The sequence below is a fragment of the Varanus komodoensis genome, unplaced genomic scaffold (assembly GCF_004798865.1).
Source record: "Varanus komodoensis strain SLA01 unplaced genomic scaffold, ASM479886v1 scaffold22, whole genome shotgun sequence".
Lineage (NCBI taxonomy): Eukaryota > Metazoa > Chordata > Lepidosauria > Squamata > Varanidae > Varanus > Varanus komodoensis.
Genome location: NW_025335606.1, coordinates 20,224,018 through 20,238,097, shown reverse-complemented (window position 1 = coordinate 20,238,097; position 14,080 = coordinate 20,224,018). Strand labels below are relative to the sequence as shown.

At 48.6% G+C, this 14,080-nt stretch overlaps 1 protein-coding gene across 3 annotated transcripts in view; it reads left to right on the top strand.

Moving 5' to 3' along the window:
* OLFM2 (olfactomedin 2) overlaps positions 1-14,080 on the top strand; it is a 216,390-nt gene that overhangs the window by 181,070 nt on the left and 21,240 nt on the right. For all 3 annotated transcript variants that reach the window (XM_044431568.1, XM_044431567.1, XM_044431566.1), the window contains one exon: positions 6,427-6,646. In XM_044431568.1, coding sequence (XP_044287503.1) covers positions 6,427-6,646 — 220 coding nt within the window. The remainder of the gene's footprint in view (positions 1-6,426; positions 6,647-14,080) is intronic.

Below are 14,080 nucleotides of genomic sequence, written 5' to 3'. Positions count from 1 at the left end.
CTTAATGCTGCAGAGCAGAAGCCTCCATAGTCCTGGCAGTCTTGTGATCCCCCAGAGCCGATCTCAGGTAGTCACTGCTGTTTGTAAGGCTCCAAGATGGTTTCTAAAATTGACTTCAGCCCTCTGGTTGACAGAAGTTCTGAACCCCTGCTGTAAAGAGTGCCTGGATCTTCAGAGCAGTGCGTGGCCTTCAGTCTGCTACCAGACTGGTGCCCCTCCTGCCCTGGATACATGTCACTTCTCAAGCTTGTGACAGGAGTGGCCGAGCCTCAATGGTGTTTGAATCAGAAAGTCAGACAGTCTGTGATGAAGTCATTCAAGGCATGGAGCTTCTGCCCATTCAGGCATGGCACTTCTGTGTGGTGCAGGCACTTGCTATTTCTTGGTGAAGCTGTGCAAAACTGAAGCTAACCCTTCATAGAGGGCTGGCTCCTATCCCCATTTTTAATCCATTAAATGGTAGATGTTGCTTTCCTTGCTTGAGTCTTGCTCACCACCCTGAACAAAGGAAGAATGTTATTCAGGGCTGTAGTGAGCAATTAGATGGCACTCCTAAAGCGCATGGAAGAAGCAGAGTTAGCTGAGCATCATAATTATTAACTTGGGATCCAAGAGGCAAAGGATGCCTGGTGCATTCTGATGAGTGCCTAACTATATTCCAGGCACTCTGTCATCATTAACGGGGCCTCTGGTAAGCAATGTACAACAAATCCTTTGATCTTCATTAGGGAGTGGTGAAAGAGAACAATGCCATGTCTCTGCTTTGACAGGAAGAGAAGCCAGCCATGGTTGTACCACAGTTTGGTAATGCCAAAGGTCAGAATGCAAGTCAGCACCTGTAACCCAGACTCCTGAGCACTCGCTGAGTCTACTCATTCCTCTGGCACCATTCTGGACTCTTTTTAAAGGGTGGATGGGGAACTTGCCCTTCCTGGCTCCTGGAAGCTACCATTTTGGCTCTGGCCTCTTGGCAGAGCAGCAGAGCAGCAGAGGCACAGGCTGGGAGAGAGTGCTGAGTGACCAGGGGACTGGCAAAGGCAAGGTAGGAGCTGGGCTGAGGAGCAGAGAGCCAGGAGCAGCAGAGAGGAAGGGCGTCGTCCCTTGGCGTCATCCCTTGGCTGCGGCCCAGGCTGTCCGGAGACTCCTTTCCCTGAGACACAGAGGTTTGTTTGTTTGTTTGTTTGTTTGTTTGTTTTGTTTGTACTGTGCTGTGCTGTGCTGTGCTTTGTTTTTCTTCCAATTTATATATAAGTTTATTTTATCCTTGTGTGTGTGCGAGTGGGTTCTTGTCTGGGAGAACTGGGCGAGTGAGAGGAACTGCAGGACAAACAAGGCAGGGGACCAAGGTAAGGTCTCGGAAGGGATACCGATGGCAGACCAGGAGATGGCCTTGGCGGGAGTCACGGGTGTTGCTGTCCACTGCGAGAGCTGCGACATGTTCGCCCTTCTCCCCCAGGAGAGGCAGGGATACACTTGCCCTCGGTGTAAGATGGTGACCCTGCTAGAGGAGGAGGTGAGGTGCCTGAGAGCCGAGAGAGCTCTCCAGGCCCCCCGGGAGCAGCCCCCCTCTGGACAGAGGGTTGAGGGAGGGGCCATGGGAAGAGCAGCCGCAGAGACATGGAGGCATGTCACCCACAGGAGGAGGAGGCCAGCACTGCCTCCTCCTTCTCCTGGCACCAATCTGGAACTGGGAAACAGGTTCTCTCCACTTGGGGAGGCTGGGGCTGATGAGACCTCGGGGAACCAGCAGGACCCCCAGCCTGGGACGTCAGGCGGCAAGGGGGCCACTGCAGGAGAGGCGAGGGCCAGGGCACGGCCGCCCACCAGCACCGGGAATGTACGGTGGTGGGTGATTGTTGTTGGGGACTCCCGGCTGAGGGGCACTGAGGCGGTGGTGTGCCACCCCAACCTAGAGACAAGGGAGGTTTGCTGCCTGCCGGGCACACACATCCAGCATGTGAAGGACAGAGTGGAGCGTCTTGTTCACTAGCCACTCCTGGTGATCCATGTGGGCACAAACGATGTGGCCAGGCATGGTGTGGTTGGGACCACCAGGGACTTTGAGGCCTTGGGGAAGAAACTCAGGGAGCTGAAGGCCCAAGTGGCCTTCTCGTCAATCTTACCTGTCCGGGGATTTGGGCCAGGAAGGGACAGGAGGGCCTCCGAGGTGAACGACTGGCTTAGGGTGTGGTGCCAGAAGGAATGCTTTGGGTTCCTCGACCACAGCACCCGGTTTCTTGCCAATGGACTTCTGGCAAGGGAAGGGTTGCACCTCACGAGGATGGGGAAAAGGTCCTTTGGAGATGCTCTAGCGAGCTTCGTCAGGAAGACTTTAAACTGAGCTGGGGGGGGTTCAGGCCCCCCAATAAGGTGTCTGCACTGGACAAGTGTGGAGGGAGGACCAGGGCTCTGGGAGCAGGGTTTTAGAGGTACTGCAGGGACTGACAGGACTCCTACAGAGAGGGGCCAGGTATCAGGGAGGATGGGAGGAAGGAAGAGGCTGGGAACACCAAGGAAAGGAAGCGGTGGGAAGGAGTTGAGGTGCATGTACACCAATGCTAGGAGCATGGGTAGTAAGCAGGATGAGCTTGAAGCTCTCCTGGGAATAGGAGGGTATGACCTGGTGGGAATCACAGAAACTTGGTGGGATGAAAGGCAAGTCTGGAATGTGAACATAGAAGGGTATCACCATTTTATAAAGAACAGGAAGGGAAAGAGAGGTGGGGGCATGGCTTTATACATCAGGGAAGGGATAGGATGCAGTGAGATAGAATGCAACACAGATGGGGATTTGGTAGAGGCAGTCTGGGTGAAACATAGGGGTTTTGAAAAGGAAAGAGACTTGACAGTGGGGGTATGTTATCGCCCTCCAGGTCAACCTGAGACCCTGGATGATGTCCTGACAGACCAGATTGTAAGGATATCTCGGGGGAGAGACACAGTAATTATGGGAGATTTCAATCTCCCGGATATTACTTGGGAGACTCACTCGACGGTGACAGCCAGGTCACATCGCTTCCTAGAAGCTATAGAGGGAGGGTTTTTCACACAGAGGGTCCAAGAGGCAACAAGGGGGGGAAACATCCTTGACTTGGTCTTGACCAATAGGGAGGAGCTGATACATGAAGTACAGATTAGGGGAGCTATGGATGTGAGTGATCACTCCATCCTTTGCTTTGAGACCAGGGGACTGGGGACGTGCAGCTGGTCGAGCACTAGAAGCTGGGACTTCAAGAGGGCCAACTTTGGCCAACTGGAGGCCAGACTGGGGAAAGTCTCCTGGGATAGGTTACTGGAAGGTAAGCGAGTTGAGGAGGGGTGGATGGCACTCAAAAGGGAGGTTTTGGAGTTGCAAGCCTTGACGATACCTCTAGTCAGTAAGGTGGGGAGGCAGAGGAGAGTGCCGCCATGGATGCGAAAGGAGGTGCTTGGAGGGATTAGATGAAACAGGAACCTCCGCAGGAAATGAGTACTGGGGGAAATAGACAAAAGGGTATACCGGGAGGAGGAGGCCCATTGCAGAAGGATTCTTTGCAAGGCTAAGGCTGATTACGAGCTGAGACTTGCCAAGAAAATCAAGAGCAACAAAAAGGGCTTCTTTCAGCATGTAAATAGGAAGAGGAAGGGGAGACAAGTGGTGGGGCCACTAAATGAGGAGGAAAAAGATCCAGTGACTGATACGAGGGAACAGGCACAGATGCTAAATGACTATCTTGCCTCTGTGTTCTCCCCAAAGCAGGACGGGGGAGATCTGCATAGGAGATTAGATGAGGTCGGGGACTTAGGGGCACAGATTAGAGTCACCCCCCTTGAAGTCGAGGGGCTCCTCAGGGCATTGGACATTATAAAGGCTCTGGGCGCTGAAGGGTTACACCCAAAAGTACTTTGAGAGGTGGCAGGGGTTCTCTCCCGCCCGCTGGCCTCCATTTTTGGGACCTCGTGGAGAACGGGTGAAGTTCCAGAGGACTGGAGGGTGGCATCAGTGGTCCCAATTTTCAAAAAGGGTAGTGGAAAGGACATGGGGAATTATAGACCCGTTAGCCTTATGTCCATTGTAGTCTCCATTTTTTATTGATATGAGCCTCTTTGGAGACCATTGTAGTCAAGGGGAATGCATTTTTATATAAGTAAGTAATCTTGGCATTCAATTTGCAAATGAAGAATTGTGTTATGAACATGCACACCAAATTTCATTGTGATCTCAGTCCCCAAAGGAGACCTCCCCCCTATGTTGAATGGTGTCCTAATGATGATGTCTCCATGTCACATGCAACATTTGCAGGGAGCGTTTCTTGGCTTGTTCATTAGTTTTTGCAACCTTTCTGGACACATTGGTAGATCACAAGATGGTCTTTACTTGAGGCACAGCAATGCTTCCTGGAAAGTCACACCAAATGTCATGCCAATGTTGCTCTTCATCCTCCTGCAAACCAGGGCCAGAGAGTGGAGTACCTATGAATTCCAATCTACTCCTGGAATACTTTCCTTGATGCCCAGTGGGACATCCTTTTCCTCCCAGTGTTTCTGTTCATATTTTCTGGGATTGCTTCAAAGTGAAGTAGAAGCCTTCAGCTGTTGCTACAGTAGTTGGAGAACTCTGCTGTGGATTTCAGTGAGTTCATGTTTTTATGAATCTGGCCTATAGTGTCTGCAGTGGAGTGGCTTTTTCAGAGCTCTGTGGATTCTGGAGATTTGGATTCTGGAGCATGGTGTGTTTTTAACTTTTTTGGAGGGGGATTCTTGCAAAGTCACAGTTGTGCTAATGTTCATTAGTGCTCATTTGTGCCAGTGCATGTTAGCACTAATACATAGTAGCACAAGTGTGAATTGGCACTAATGAGCATTAATGCAAATGGAAGGAATATTCACAAAGTGCTAAAAGATCTGATTCTGTCTATGAGTGATGGAATGAAAGTCGCCTGACCATCCATAAAAGGCAGGTGCAATGGATTTAATGATATCCCTAAATCCTTAGATGCTGCCATCTTAATTTCCCATGAATTCCTCTGGGCAGCTTGCTTCTCCTTTGTACCTAGCCATGCCCACCCTTAGGAGCCATACAATGGCTAGGCCGGGGACAGCTTCTCAGACTTCTCATGGTACCCATGGACCCAAAAGCTTCCCTACCCCTACTGAAAACTTACTAATGCTGAAGATGGCCATTTGGAGAATTAAACCAAAACCCACACATGGCTCAGAAATTAGTTCCTGGGGAATTGTAGGACCGTCTCAGGTGCCTCACATCTCTCACAACTCATGTAGCCATGTGTCCTACATTAACAGTTCTCTGCGTGAAAGCTGCCAAAGAGCAGTCCTCTTTTGTACACCTTCTCTATTTGACAGGCTATGTAGTCCAAGACTGGTTTAAAGATAATGAAAGGAGGGGGCTTAGCAACTAGAAAGTGGGCTGAGCAGGCATATGGGTCACCTTGTGGTCTTAGACTTCCCCTCTATTGTTTCTAAACAATTACAAGCTTTATTCTGAAATATGCATAGATGCATGCAAGTTGGCATTGTTTGCTAATCTATACACACATTTTATATGTACCTTGAGGTTACTACAAAAATAATAACCTTAGCTGACAACCCACTGTCTCAAATGTGGACTGTACATTTTCAGTAGTCATGGAACACTGAGTGGGAATTAGGGGAACATGGGAAAACTGGGAAGAGAGGCTCATAGAAGGCTGGCCTGAGCCTCTACCAATTCACAGTATCCTTCAGGAAGACATGGCTGGCTCATGGATAGCAGAACCACTCTTGCTGGGAGGTAGGGAAATGCTGCTGTGTCTTGCTGCATGTCTCCCTTGTTTTCCACTGATGTGGAGCACATTTATGTTGTATTTGGAACTCTGAAGTAGTAGACATAAGTCAACACAGGGATGGACAAATGCATCAGTTTCAGTTTCTCTGTTCCTCTTTTTCAGGTTTTAAGTTTAGTTGATCTTAAACTCAGAATTTTTCCAGTCTTGTGTTTGGTACATTCTTCTCTTGAAATTATTATTATTGTGTTTAAAGTTTGCATGAAAATCTGTAAGCTTTTTATACACATTTCTCCTTGTACATGCATTTTAAATGTGTAATTACTAAATACATAATTTTCCCTAATAAAATGCAATTTTCAACCTTGTTTTCCCCAATATATACATTTTATAGGCATTTTTAAAATGAGATCTCCATGGCAAAGCTCAAAGACCAAGTTTTAAAAGATAAGTGTGTTTTGATTTGACTGTTAGTTCAACAGTATGAAATGAAGTAACTTTGCATTAAAACCAACATGAAGAGGTCTTCTTCTGCACCTCTCAATCAATGCACACCACATGTGTGAAATGTTGCTGGCTACGGAATGCCAAAGATTAGGTTGGAAGCATGGAACCATTCTCTCCTCTCTCTCCCCTGATTGATTTCTCATCTTCCTTTTGGCAGGAACTGAAGGACAAAATGACAGAGCTGATGCCACTTATCCCTGTGCTGGACCAGTACAAGTCAGACACCCGGACCATTGTGCAGCTCAAAGAGGAAGTGCGGAACCTTTCGGGCAACCTGCTACAGATCCAGGAAGAGATGGGCGCCTATGACTACGAGGAGCTTCAGCAGCGGGTGCTGGTCCTGGAGGCCCGCTTACATGCTTGCATGCAGAAGTTAGGTGGGGAATATTTTCTTTCCTCCCCTTCTGAGCCGATTCACATGTGATCCTCTCAGTGAGGCAGTGCACAAGTTCAAGCATCCTTCTGACTAGGGATGTGTGAGGAATCTATCCCAGGGATAGATTCTGCTCTCCAGATTCCAGTCCACTTTGCAACAGGCCAGAGTCTGAGTTCCTGGCAAGATTGCCCAGTGCCTGTGGGTCACTCATCTGGAATTGAACCTGTGCTGCACCTCTCATGCTACCTGAGCCACTGCAACTATGTGGAAGAAGCCTGGTTGCAAAGGGCTTGCCTGAAAAGCAGCCCGCAGTCTCCACTGCACAAGTGGTGTCTCCCTTCTGTGCCAGCTACAGCATCTTTAGGGTGGCTGCAGCTGATGCAGAAGAAGGTTGAAGGTCTTCTAACATTCATGAACTACCTCTTGGCTCAATTTGGAAGACTGAGCTGAGCACAAGAGGAAGCCTGTGAAAGCTTGGAGGGATGAATTCCAGTAGGCTTCATCCCAACCCTGCTTCTAATTTCATTGACCAACATGCACAATGATCAGGGAGCCTGGGACTTTTAATCCAAAACATCTGGAGGACAATACGTTGGTGAAGGCTGTCATGAGGCATTCTTACCAAACTTATAGGGATGCCAAGTGTGATGCTGATGGCAGCCATGCCAGTGCCAAAAAGAGGATGGAGGCTTTGGGTTTTTTGGTAAAAGCAACAACTCTCAACTGCCTTGTCTTTAGCATACACCCATGTGCACCTGAAAATTATGTGAATTTGTCCACCCACACCCTGAAAGTCACAGAAATCCCTTCCCAACATTTTAGAGTGGCTGAATGGTCCCACAGAAGTGTTGTGTACATGTCTCTGGGTGGCTGTGCATGTTGGGTGTGCATGTGTGCAATATATGTGGCTTATCCTGACACCCAGCCTTTGAAAGAGCATGTGCACAAAATGACCTATCCATGGCTATTTTTCTCAGGGCAAGCTCTAGAAGTGGAGCTGTGATCACAGGGCATGGCAAGGGAGTAAGTGAGGCCTATAAACACTTTCCAGGAATACACATCTGCTTCTTTCTTCAGGTGGACAAAATAGGCAGAGAGGAGATTGAATGCACATCTGCTTCGAACAGAAATGATCCCTTAGACAGGATCCGTTTCCTTGGGAGGCAGTCCAGTTGGGAAGAGATATATAAATATTGCTGAATAAATAAGTACTGCTAGCATACATAATATTTCAGGTATTGATGAAGAAGCAGGACAAAGTTTCTGGCTGTGCTCCCCTGCCATCTGTGTGCGATGTTGTAGGCAAACCTGTTGTGTGTCTATAACATAATGCACGGAAAGGGTTTCATGAAGAGCAAGAGGTGGGCAGACTATTTTTGGCCTGAGAGCCAAACTAGCTCCAGATGAACATTTAGGAGGCCCATACCAGCAACAGAGGGGCTACAGCCCAAAGTGTTTGGCATAGAGCCACTGATGCATTTGACCTTCCCTGTTTACACCCTGTAACTTTGTAAACTTCCCTGTTTACACCCTGTAACACTCTTTCTTTCTGACAAACCCATGCACACATTGCAGTTCCTCAAGGCAACTGCTTAGGTCAAAAGAATGGGGACTTGCTTCTTGGGGAGGAGCCCCACAGGGAATGGCCTCTATTAAGGAGCATTACAGGCTCTATGTGGCTGATTAAGTGGATTGTGTGGATCAGCCTTTAGGCATCCATTGAGTCTTGATGCAATCCTGTAAGAAGATGCATAGACTCCCTAAACTTACGATCAATCATTTTCTGGGGACCCACGTTATGTTTGATCCATAAGGCATCATTCTCTCCCTTGTTGCCCGATTTTCTTGTTTTTGTCATTTCCTGTTGAGTTAGGGGCTGCCACATGGTTTGCAGAGCCCATACGCAAAAGCAATGTGGATGTGCCCAAACATGTCCTTGAGTTCAATCTCAGGCTCACGTGGTTCTGGAAATTATGCTTAGTAGGGGGCCTCCTTTCCCGGGCACAAAACAGACTGGAACAAGGAGGGTCACGTGTTCCCCAAACATGCAGAGAAATGAAGGTGTCTGGCTGCATTTTCTTTTGCCTGGCAAGAGTGCCCCCTAGAGGGCTCTTCTGGCTTGAGAAGAAGAGAAATGAGGTTTTGGTGAGAAACAGGAATAATGGGTTGTTTATCCTTCCTTGTTTTGACCATAACAAGAAAGAAAGAGAGGGAGGGAGGGGGAGAGAGGGAGGGAGGAAGAAAGAAAAGCTTGGCTGGTCTCAGCAAGAAGGTTGTATCATTTCACTCATGATCATAGGTTGCCAGAATGGCTCAGATTCTAAGAGCAGCCCCATAGCCTCAGACAGCATTTAGGTGCCCACATAATTTGTGAAGTCCCAGATGCAAAGTCAGAAAAGAAGGCTGATCTCAGATCTAGGGAGCCACACTCCAAAGCACCCTGCTCCCCTGCTCACAGCCAGTACAAAAGGAATCACACTGGCTGCCTCTCTGAGATCACAAGAGTGATTCTGGAAACAAGGTTAATGGGGTGTTCCGGGGGCAGGGAGGGGAAGAAACTGGCAGTGCCAAGATATTATGAGACTGGTGGGGTCTTAGTTTCCTTCCCTTCCCCTCTGAAGCACTGCAGTCAGACAGCTGCAATCAGCCATGCAGCCGCTCTCCGAAGCAGAAGAAGCACCGAGGTGGCCTTTGTCTTGGTGCTTCTTCTGTGCTGCACAGGATGCCTGTAATCCTCAGAGTCTGGAGAGCTACGGGCATCCCCATCAGATAGCACCCTTAAAATTTAAGAACTAGATATCTATCTGTCCCAGAATCTTGTTTCCAACGGAAGCCAATCCAATGCTTCTGGGAAGCTTGTCAAAAGGCCATGAAGACAACAATTCTCCTCTGTTGTCCCCAGCATCTAGTTCACAGAGAGGTTCCAGTGAAATGGCTTGTCTGTTGAAAGAACTTCCCCCTATTGTCTTGCTGATGGACAATGGCACTGTACAAGTAAAAGGATGGAGAGTGAAGGTATTTCTCCTCTCTTGGGTCATCTCCGATCCCATAAGAATTAAATTTTAGGTAGGGAATTGTAGATTACCTGAAAGGTACTATTACCCCCTGGATTTGCAAATGGAAAATCCAAATGTTGATGCTCAGGGTCCTGGAGCATGAGGCTCCAAGTTGCTGACACTTTATCAGATTGCTGTATGCACATCAGGTTGCTATAGGCCCACACATGTACATGGTTGTCCTACAGGAATTGAGCATTAGGTTTATTCAGGCAGAATCAGGGTATCTGGAATCTGCTGAACATTCATTCCAGTTTTCTGCTAACAAATGCCCTCCAGATGCTTTGAACTATGATTTGCCTCAGCCCCAGCACACACAGCCAATGTTCAGGGATGATGGGAGTTGTGGTTCAAATCTTCTGGCTGACACCAAATTGGGGAAGTCTGATTTATTCCATCTGGAGGGAAAATGCAAGAAAATGGAGCTTTGAACTGGGCTGCTGAATTTTGGGGAAAGCCATTGCTGTTTCTAGAAGAAATTCATCCTAACAGCCAACTTGTTTGCGAGCTGATTATCTGGTTTACGGATTAAGCAGCTCCACAGCTTTCAGTCCTGAGCTTCATGTGAGTGGTGAATCTTTCTTTTTGCCTGTGGCGGAGATGAGGTAGGAAACCCATGCTCTATTATTACCGTTGTTGTTACAGTTGTCAATGTGCATGACACTTTTCAAGAATAAATAAAACAGTGCTCCCCTCTATGCTCAGAAGACTTTAACACCAGGAAAATAAAAAAGGAAAAAGAAGGAAAGGGAAAATGCTGGGATGAAAACAAGCCTCAGCCAGCACAATTTCTCCTGAGACCTAAATTTCATAGAATTTCAGCCTCCAATCAAGGCAAATAACAGTGTGCCAAAAACTGAGAACAAGAGTGTGTACCAGTGAAAGAAAGGGCAATCGATGCATTTGAGAAAGGTAAATTGAGCACACAGCATGTTCCAACCTACTTCCCTACCAGGCTCTGCCTCTCCTCCACCCCCTCTCTTCCCTGCATCTCTTGTCAGCATTGGCTGTCATTAGGAAAACCCCTTTCAACCTTTTTATGTGTACAGCAGGGTACCCCCACCTGGTGTCCTCCCTGTGCTTTGCACAACAACTCCCGGCAGCCCCAGCCAGGCATGGCTAGTGTTAGGGACAGTCCACTTGCAGTCCAAAACATCTGGAGGGCACCACGTCAGAGAAAGCTGGCCCACAACGTGTGGGTTCCTTGCACTGCCATAGCTTTGGGGCTCAATGTCAAAGGAACCCTTGGCCCATAAAACCCATATTGGCTTGATGCACCAGGCCACACATGCCCAGCCCTACCATGGAATAGAAGGGTACTCCAGTCTCTGAAGCTTAGCCTAAACCACTGTGGTTTCTTCAGCAGTGTACAAGCTAACACAGTCCCTGTAAGTCATCCAGCCCTGAGCCATGGTTTAATGGTGAAGTGCATGCTATTTGTGCAGAAAGGTCCCCGGCAAATCTGGGTAGGGCTAGGAAAGAACCCTGCCTGAAACCCTGGAGATCCACAGCTGCCAGTCAGTGCTGACCATACTGGGTTTGATGGAGCAGGGGTACAATTGTGTACAAGGCAGCTTGCTATGGCACAGTTGAGTCACATTGGTGGGGCACACTGATGCTCTTCCCAACACTTTTCTGAGTGGCTTTCTGGTGACTGTGGGCTCAGATGAAGATGGGAGGCTGATGCTGTTGTCCTTTTACTCATACACTTTAAAAGAAAAGGCTTCTTGCCTTTGCTTTTTCAGATGCTTGTTGGGTGCTCCAATCCATACAGAAATAATGGCATGAGGCGAATCTTTCTTCTTTATCAGTTTTTCATATTAAAACATGCATTTTCAGTGTGGAAGAATCTGCCATCATCTGGGAAAGCAAGTCAAGACATGGGCTTAACAGAGTTACAGTTTAGACTGAGTCCCTTCCTATATTCACTGTAAAGCCTTCAGCCTATGTGACTGTGTAGGCAGGGCTTAGGGCAGGACAGCAGTGGGGTTTTACCAGGCACATCATGTGGGGAGGCTCAGTGTATCTTGTAGGGCCAGCCTGCCGTTAGGTAAAGTGAAACTGCTACCTCAGCCAGTAGAGAGACACAGTAATTATGGGAGATTTCATTCTCCCAGATATTACTTGGGAGACTCACTCGGCGGTGACAGCCAGGTCACATCGCTTCCTAGAAGGTATAGAGGGAGCGTTTTTCACACAGAGGGTCCGAGAGGCAATGAGGGGGGGGAAGCATCCTTGACTTGATCTTGACCAATATGGAGGAGCTGATAGATGAGGTACAGATGAGGGGAGCTCTGGATGCAAGTGATCACTCCATCCTTTGCTTTGAGATCAGGGGACTGGGGACGTGCAGCGGGTCAAGCACTGAGAAGCTGGGACTTCAAGAGGGCCAACTTTGGCCAACTGAAGGCCAGACTGGGGAAAGTCTCCTGGGATAGGTTACTGGAAGGTAAGCGAGTTGAGGAGGGGTGGATGGCACTCAAAAGGGAGGTTTTGGAGGCACAAGCCTTGACGATATCTCTATTCAGTAGGGCGGGGGGAGGCGGAGGAGAGTTCCACCATGGATGCGAAAGGAGGTGCTTAGAGGGATTAAATGAAACAGGAACCTCCATAGGAAATGGGTACTGGGGCAAGGGGTATAAGGGGTATAAGGGGAGGAGGAGGCCCGTTGCAGAAGGATTCTTCACAAGGCTAAGGCTGATAACGAGCTGAGACTTGCCAAGAAAATCAAGAGCAACAAAAAGGGCTTCTTTCAGCATGTAAATAGGAAGAGGAAGGGGAGACAAGTGGTGGGGACACTAAATAAGGAGGAAGGAGATCCAGTGACTGATATGAGGGAACAGGCACAGATGCTAAATGACTATTTTGCCTCTGTGTTCTCCCCAAAGCAGGATGGGGATATCCGCATAGGAGATTAGATGAGGCTGGTGACTTAGGGGCACAGATTAGAGTCACCACCCCTTGAAGTCGAGGGGCTTCTCAGGGCATTGGACATTACAAAGGCACCAGGCCCTGACGGGTTACACCCAAAAGTACTTTGAGAGTTGGCAGGGGTTCTCTCACACCCGCTGGCCTCCGTTTTTGAGACCTCGTGGAGGTGAAGTTCCAGAGGACTGGAGGGTGGCATCAGTGGTCCCCATTTTCAAAAAGGGTAGTAGAAGGGACATGGGGAATTATAGACCGGTTAGCCTTATGTCCATTGTAGGAAAAACAATGGAAAGGCTCATAATAGGCAGAGATCTAGTAATGCTAGATAGGGAAGGGAGGCTGACAGCCACACAACATGGCTTCCGCAAAAACAGGTCCTGCCAGACAAACCTTGTGGAATTCTATGACAAGGTTTCGAGATGGCTAGATGGAAGGGATGCAGTGGATGTGGTATACCTGGATTTCAGCAAGGCCTTTGACAAAGTGCCCCATGATATCCTGGTTGAGAAACAGGAGTTTTGGAATACACCAAAGCATTGTCCGGTGGATTAGGGCATGGTTGACTGACCAAAAGCAGAAGGTAACCATTAGTGGGGAATCATTGGGATGGCAGCCAGTGACAAGCGGGGTCCCCTAGGGCTCTGTTCTGGGGCCGATCCTGTTTAATCTTTTCATAAATGACATGGAAGAAGGGGTGAACAGTCTGCTGATCAAATTCGCAGACGACACTAAAACTGGAGCAGTGGCCACAACTGAGGAGCAGGTATTCCAGATACAAAAGGATCTGGACAGACTATGGAAGTGGGCAGGAGACAACAGGATGGCGTTCAGTGTGGATAAGTGCAAGGTCTTGCACTTGGGGCATAGGAATAGCTGTCATAAGTACAGGTTAGGTGACAAGTGTCTGGAGAGGAGCACTTGTGAAAGGGACCTCGGGATGCTGGTTGACTGCAGGCTAAACATGAGTCAGCAGTGTGATGCGGTGGTCAAGGGGGCAAACGCCACCCTTGGTTGCATAGCCAGAAGTGTGGCTTCTAGATCAAGAGAGGTATTACTGCCACTCTACACGACTCTGGTGGTCCCGCAACTTGACTATTGTGCTCAGTTTTGGGCCCCTCATTACAGAAAGGATATAGCCAGGTTGGAGTCAGTGCAGCGTAGGGCCACAAGGTTGGTGGCCAGTGTACAGGGGATGGCGTATGAAGTGAGACTGAGGGAACTGGGTCTCTTCAGCCTGGAGAAGAGGAGACTCAGAGGGGATATGTTGGTGACATACAATCATGTGAGTGTCACACAGAGATGGGTAGAGACCTGTTCTCCCCTGTAGAGGAAGGCAGAATGCGCTCCAATGGAGCAAAGCTCAGGGAGCCAAGGTTCCATTTGGATGCCAGGAAGCACTTCCTGACAGTCAGGACCCCGAGGGTGTGGAAGCCCATTCCACACCCTCGGGG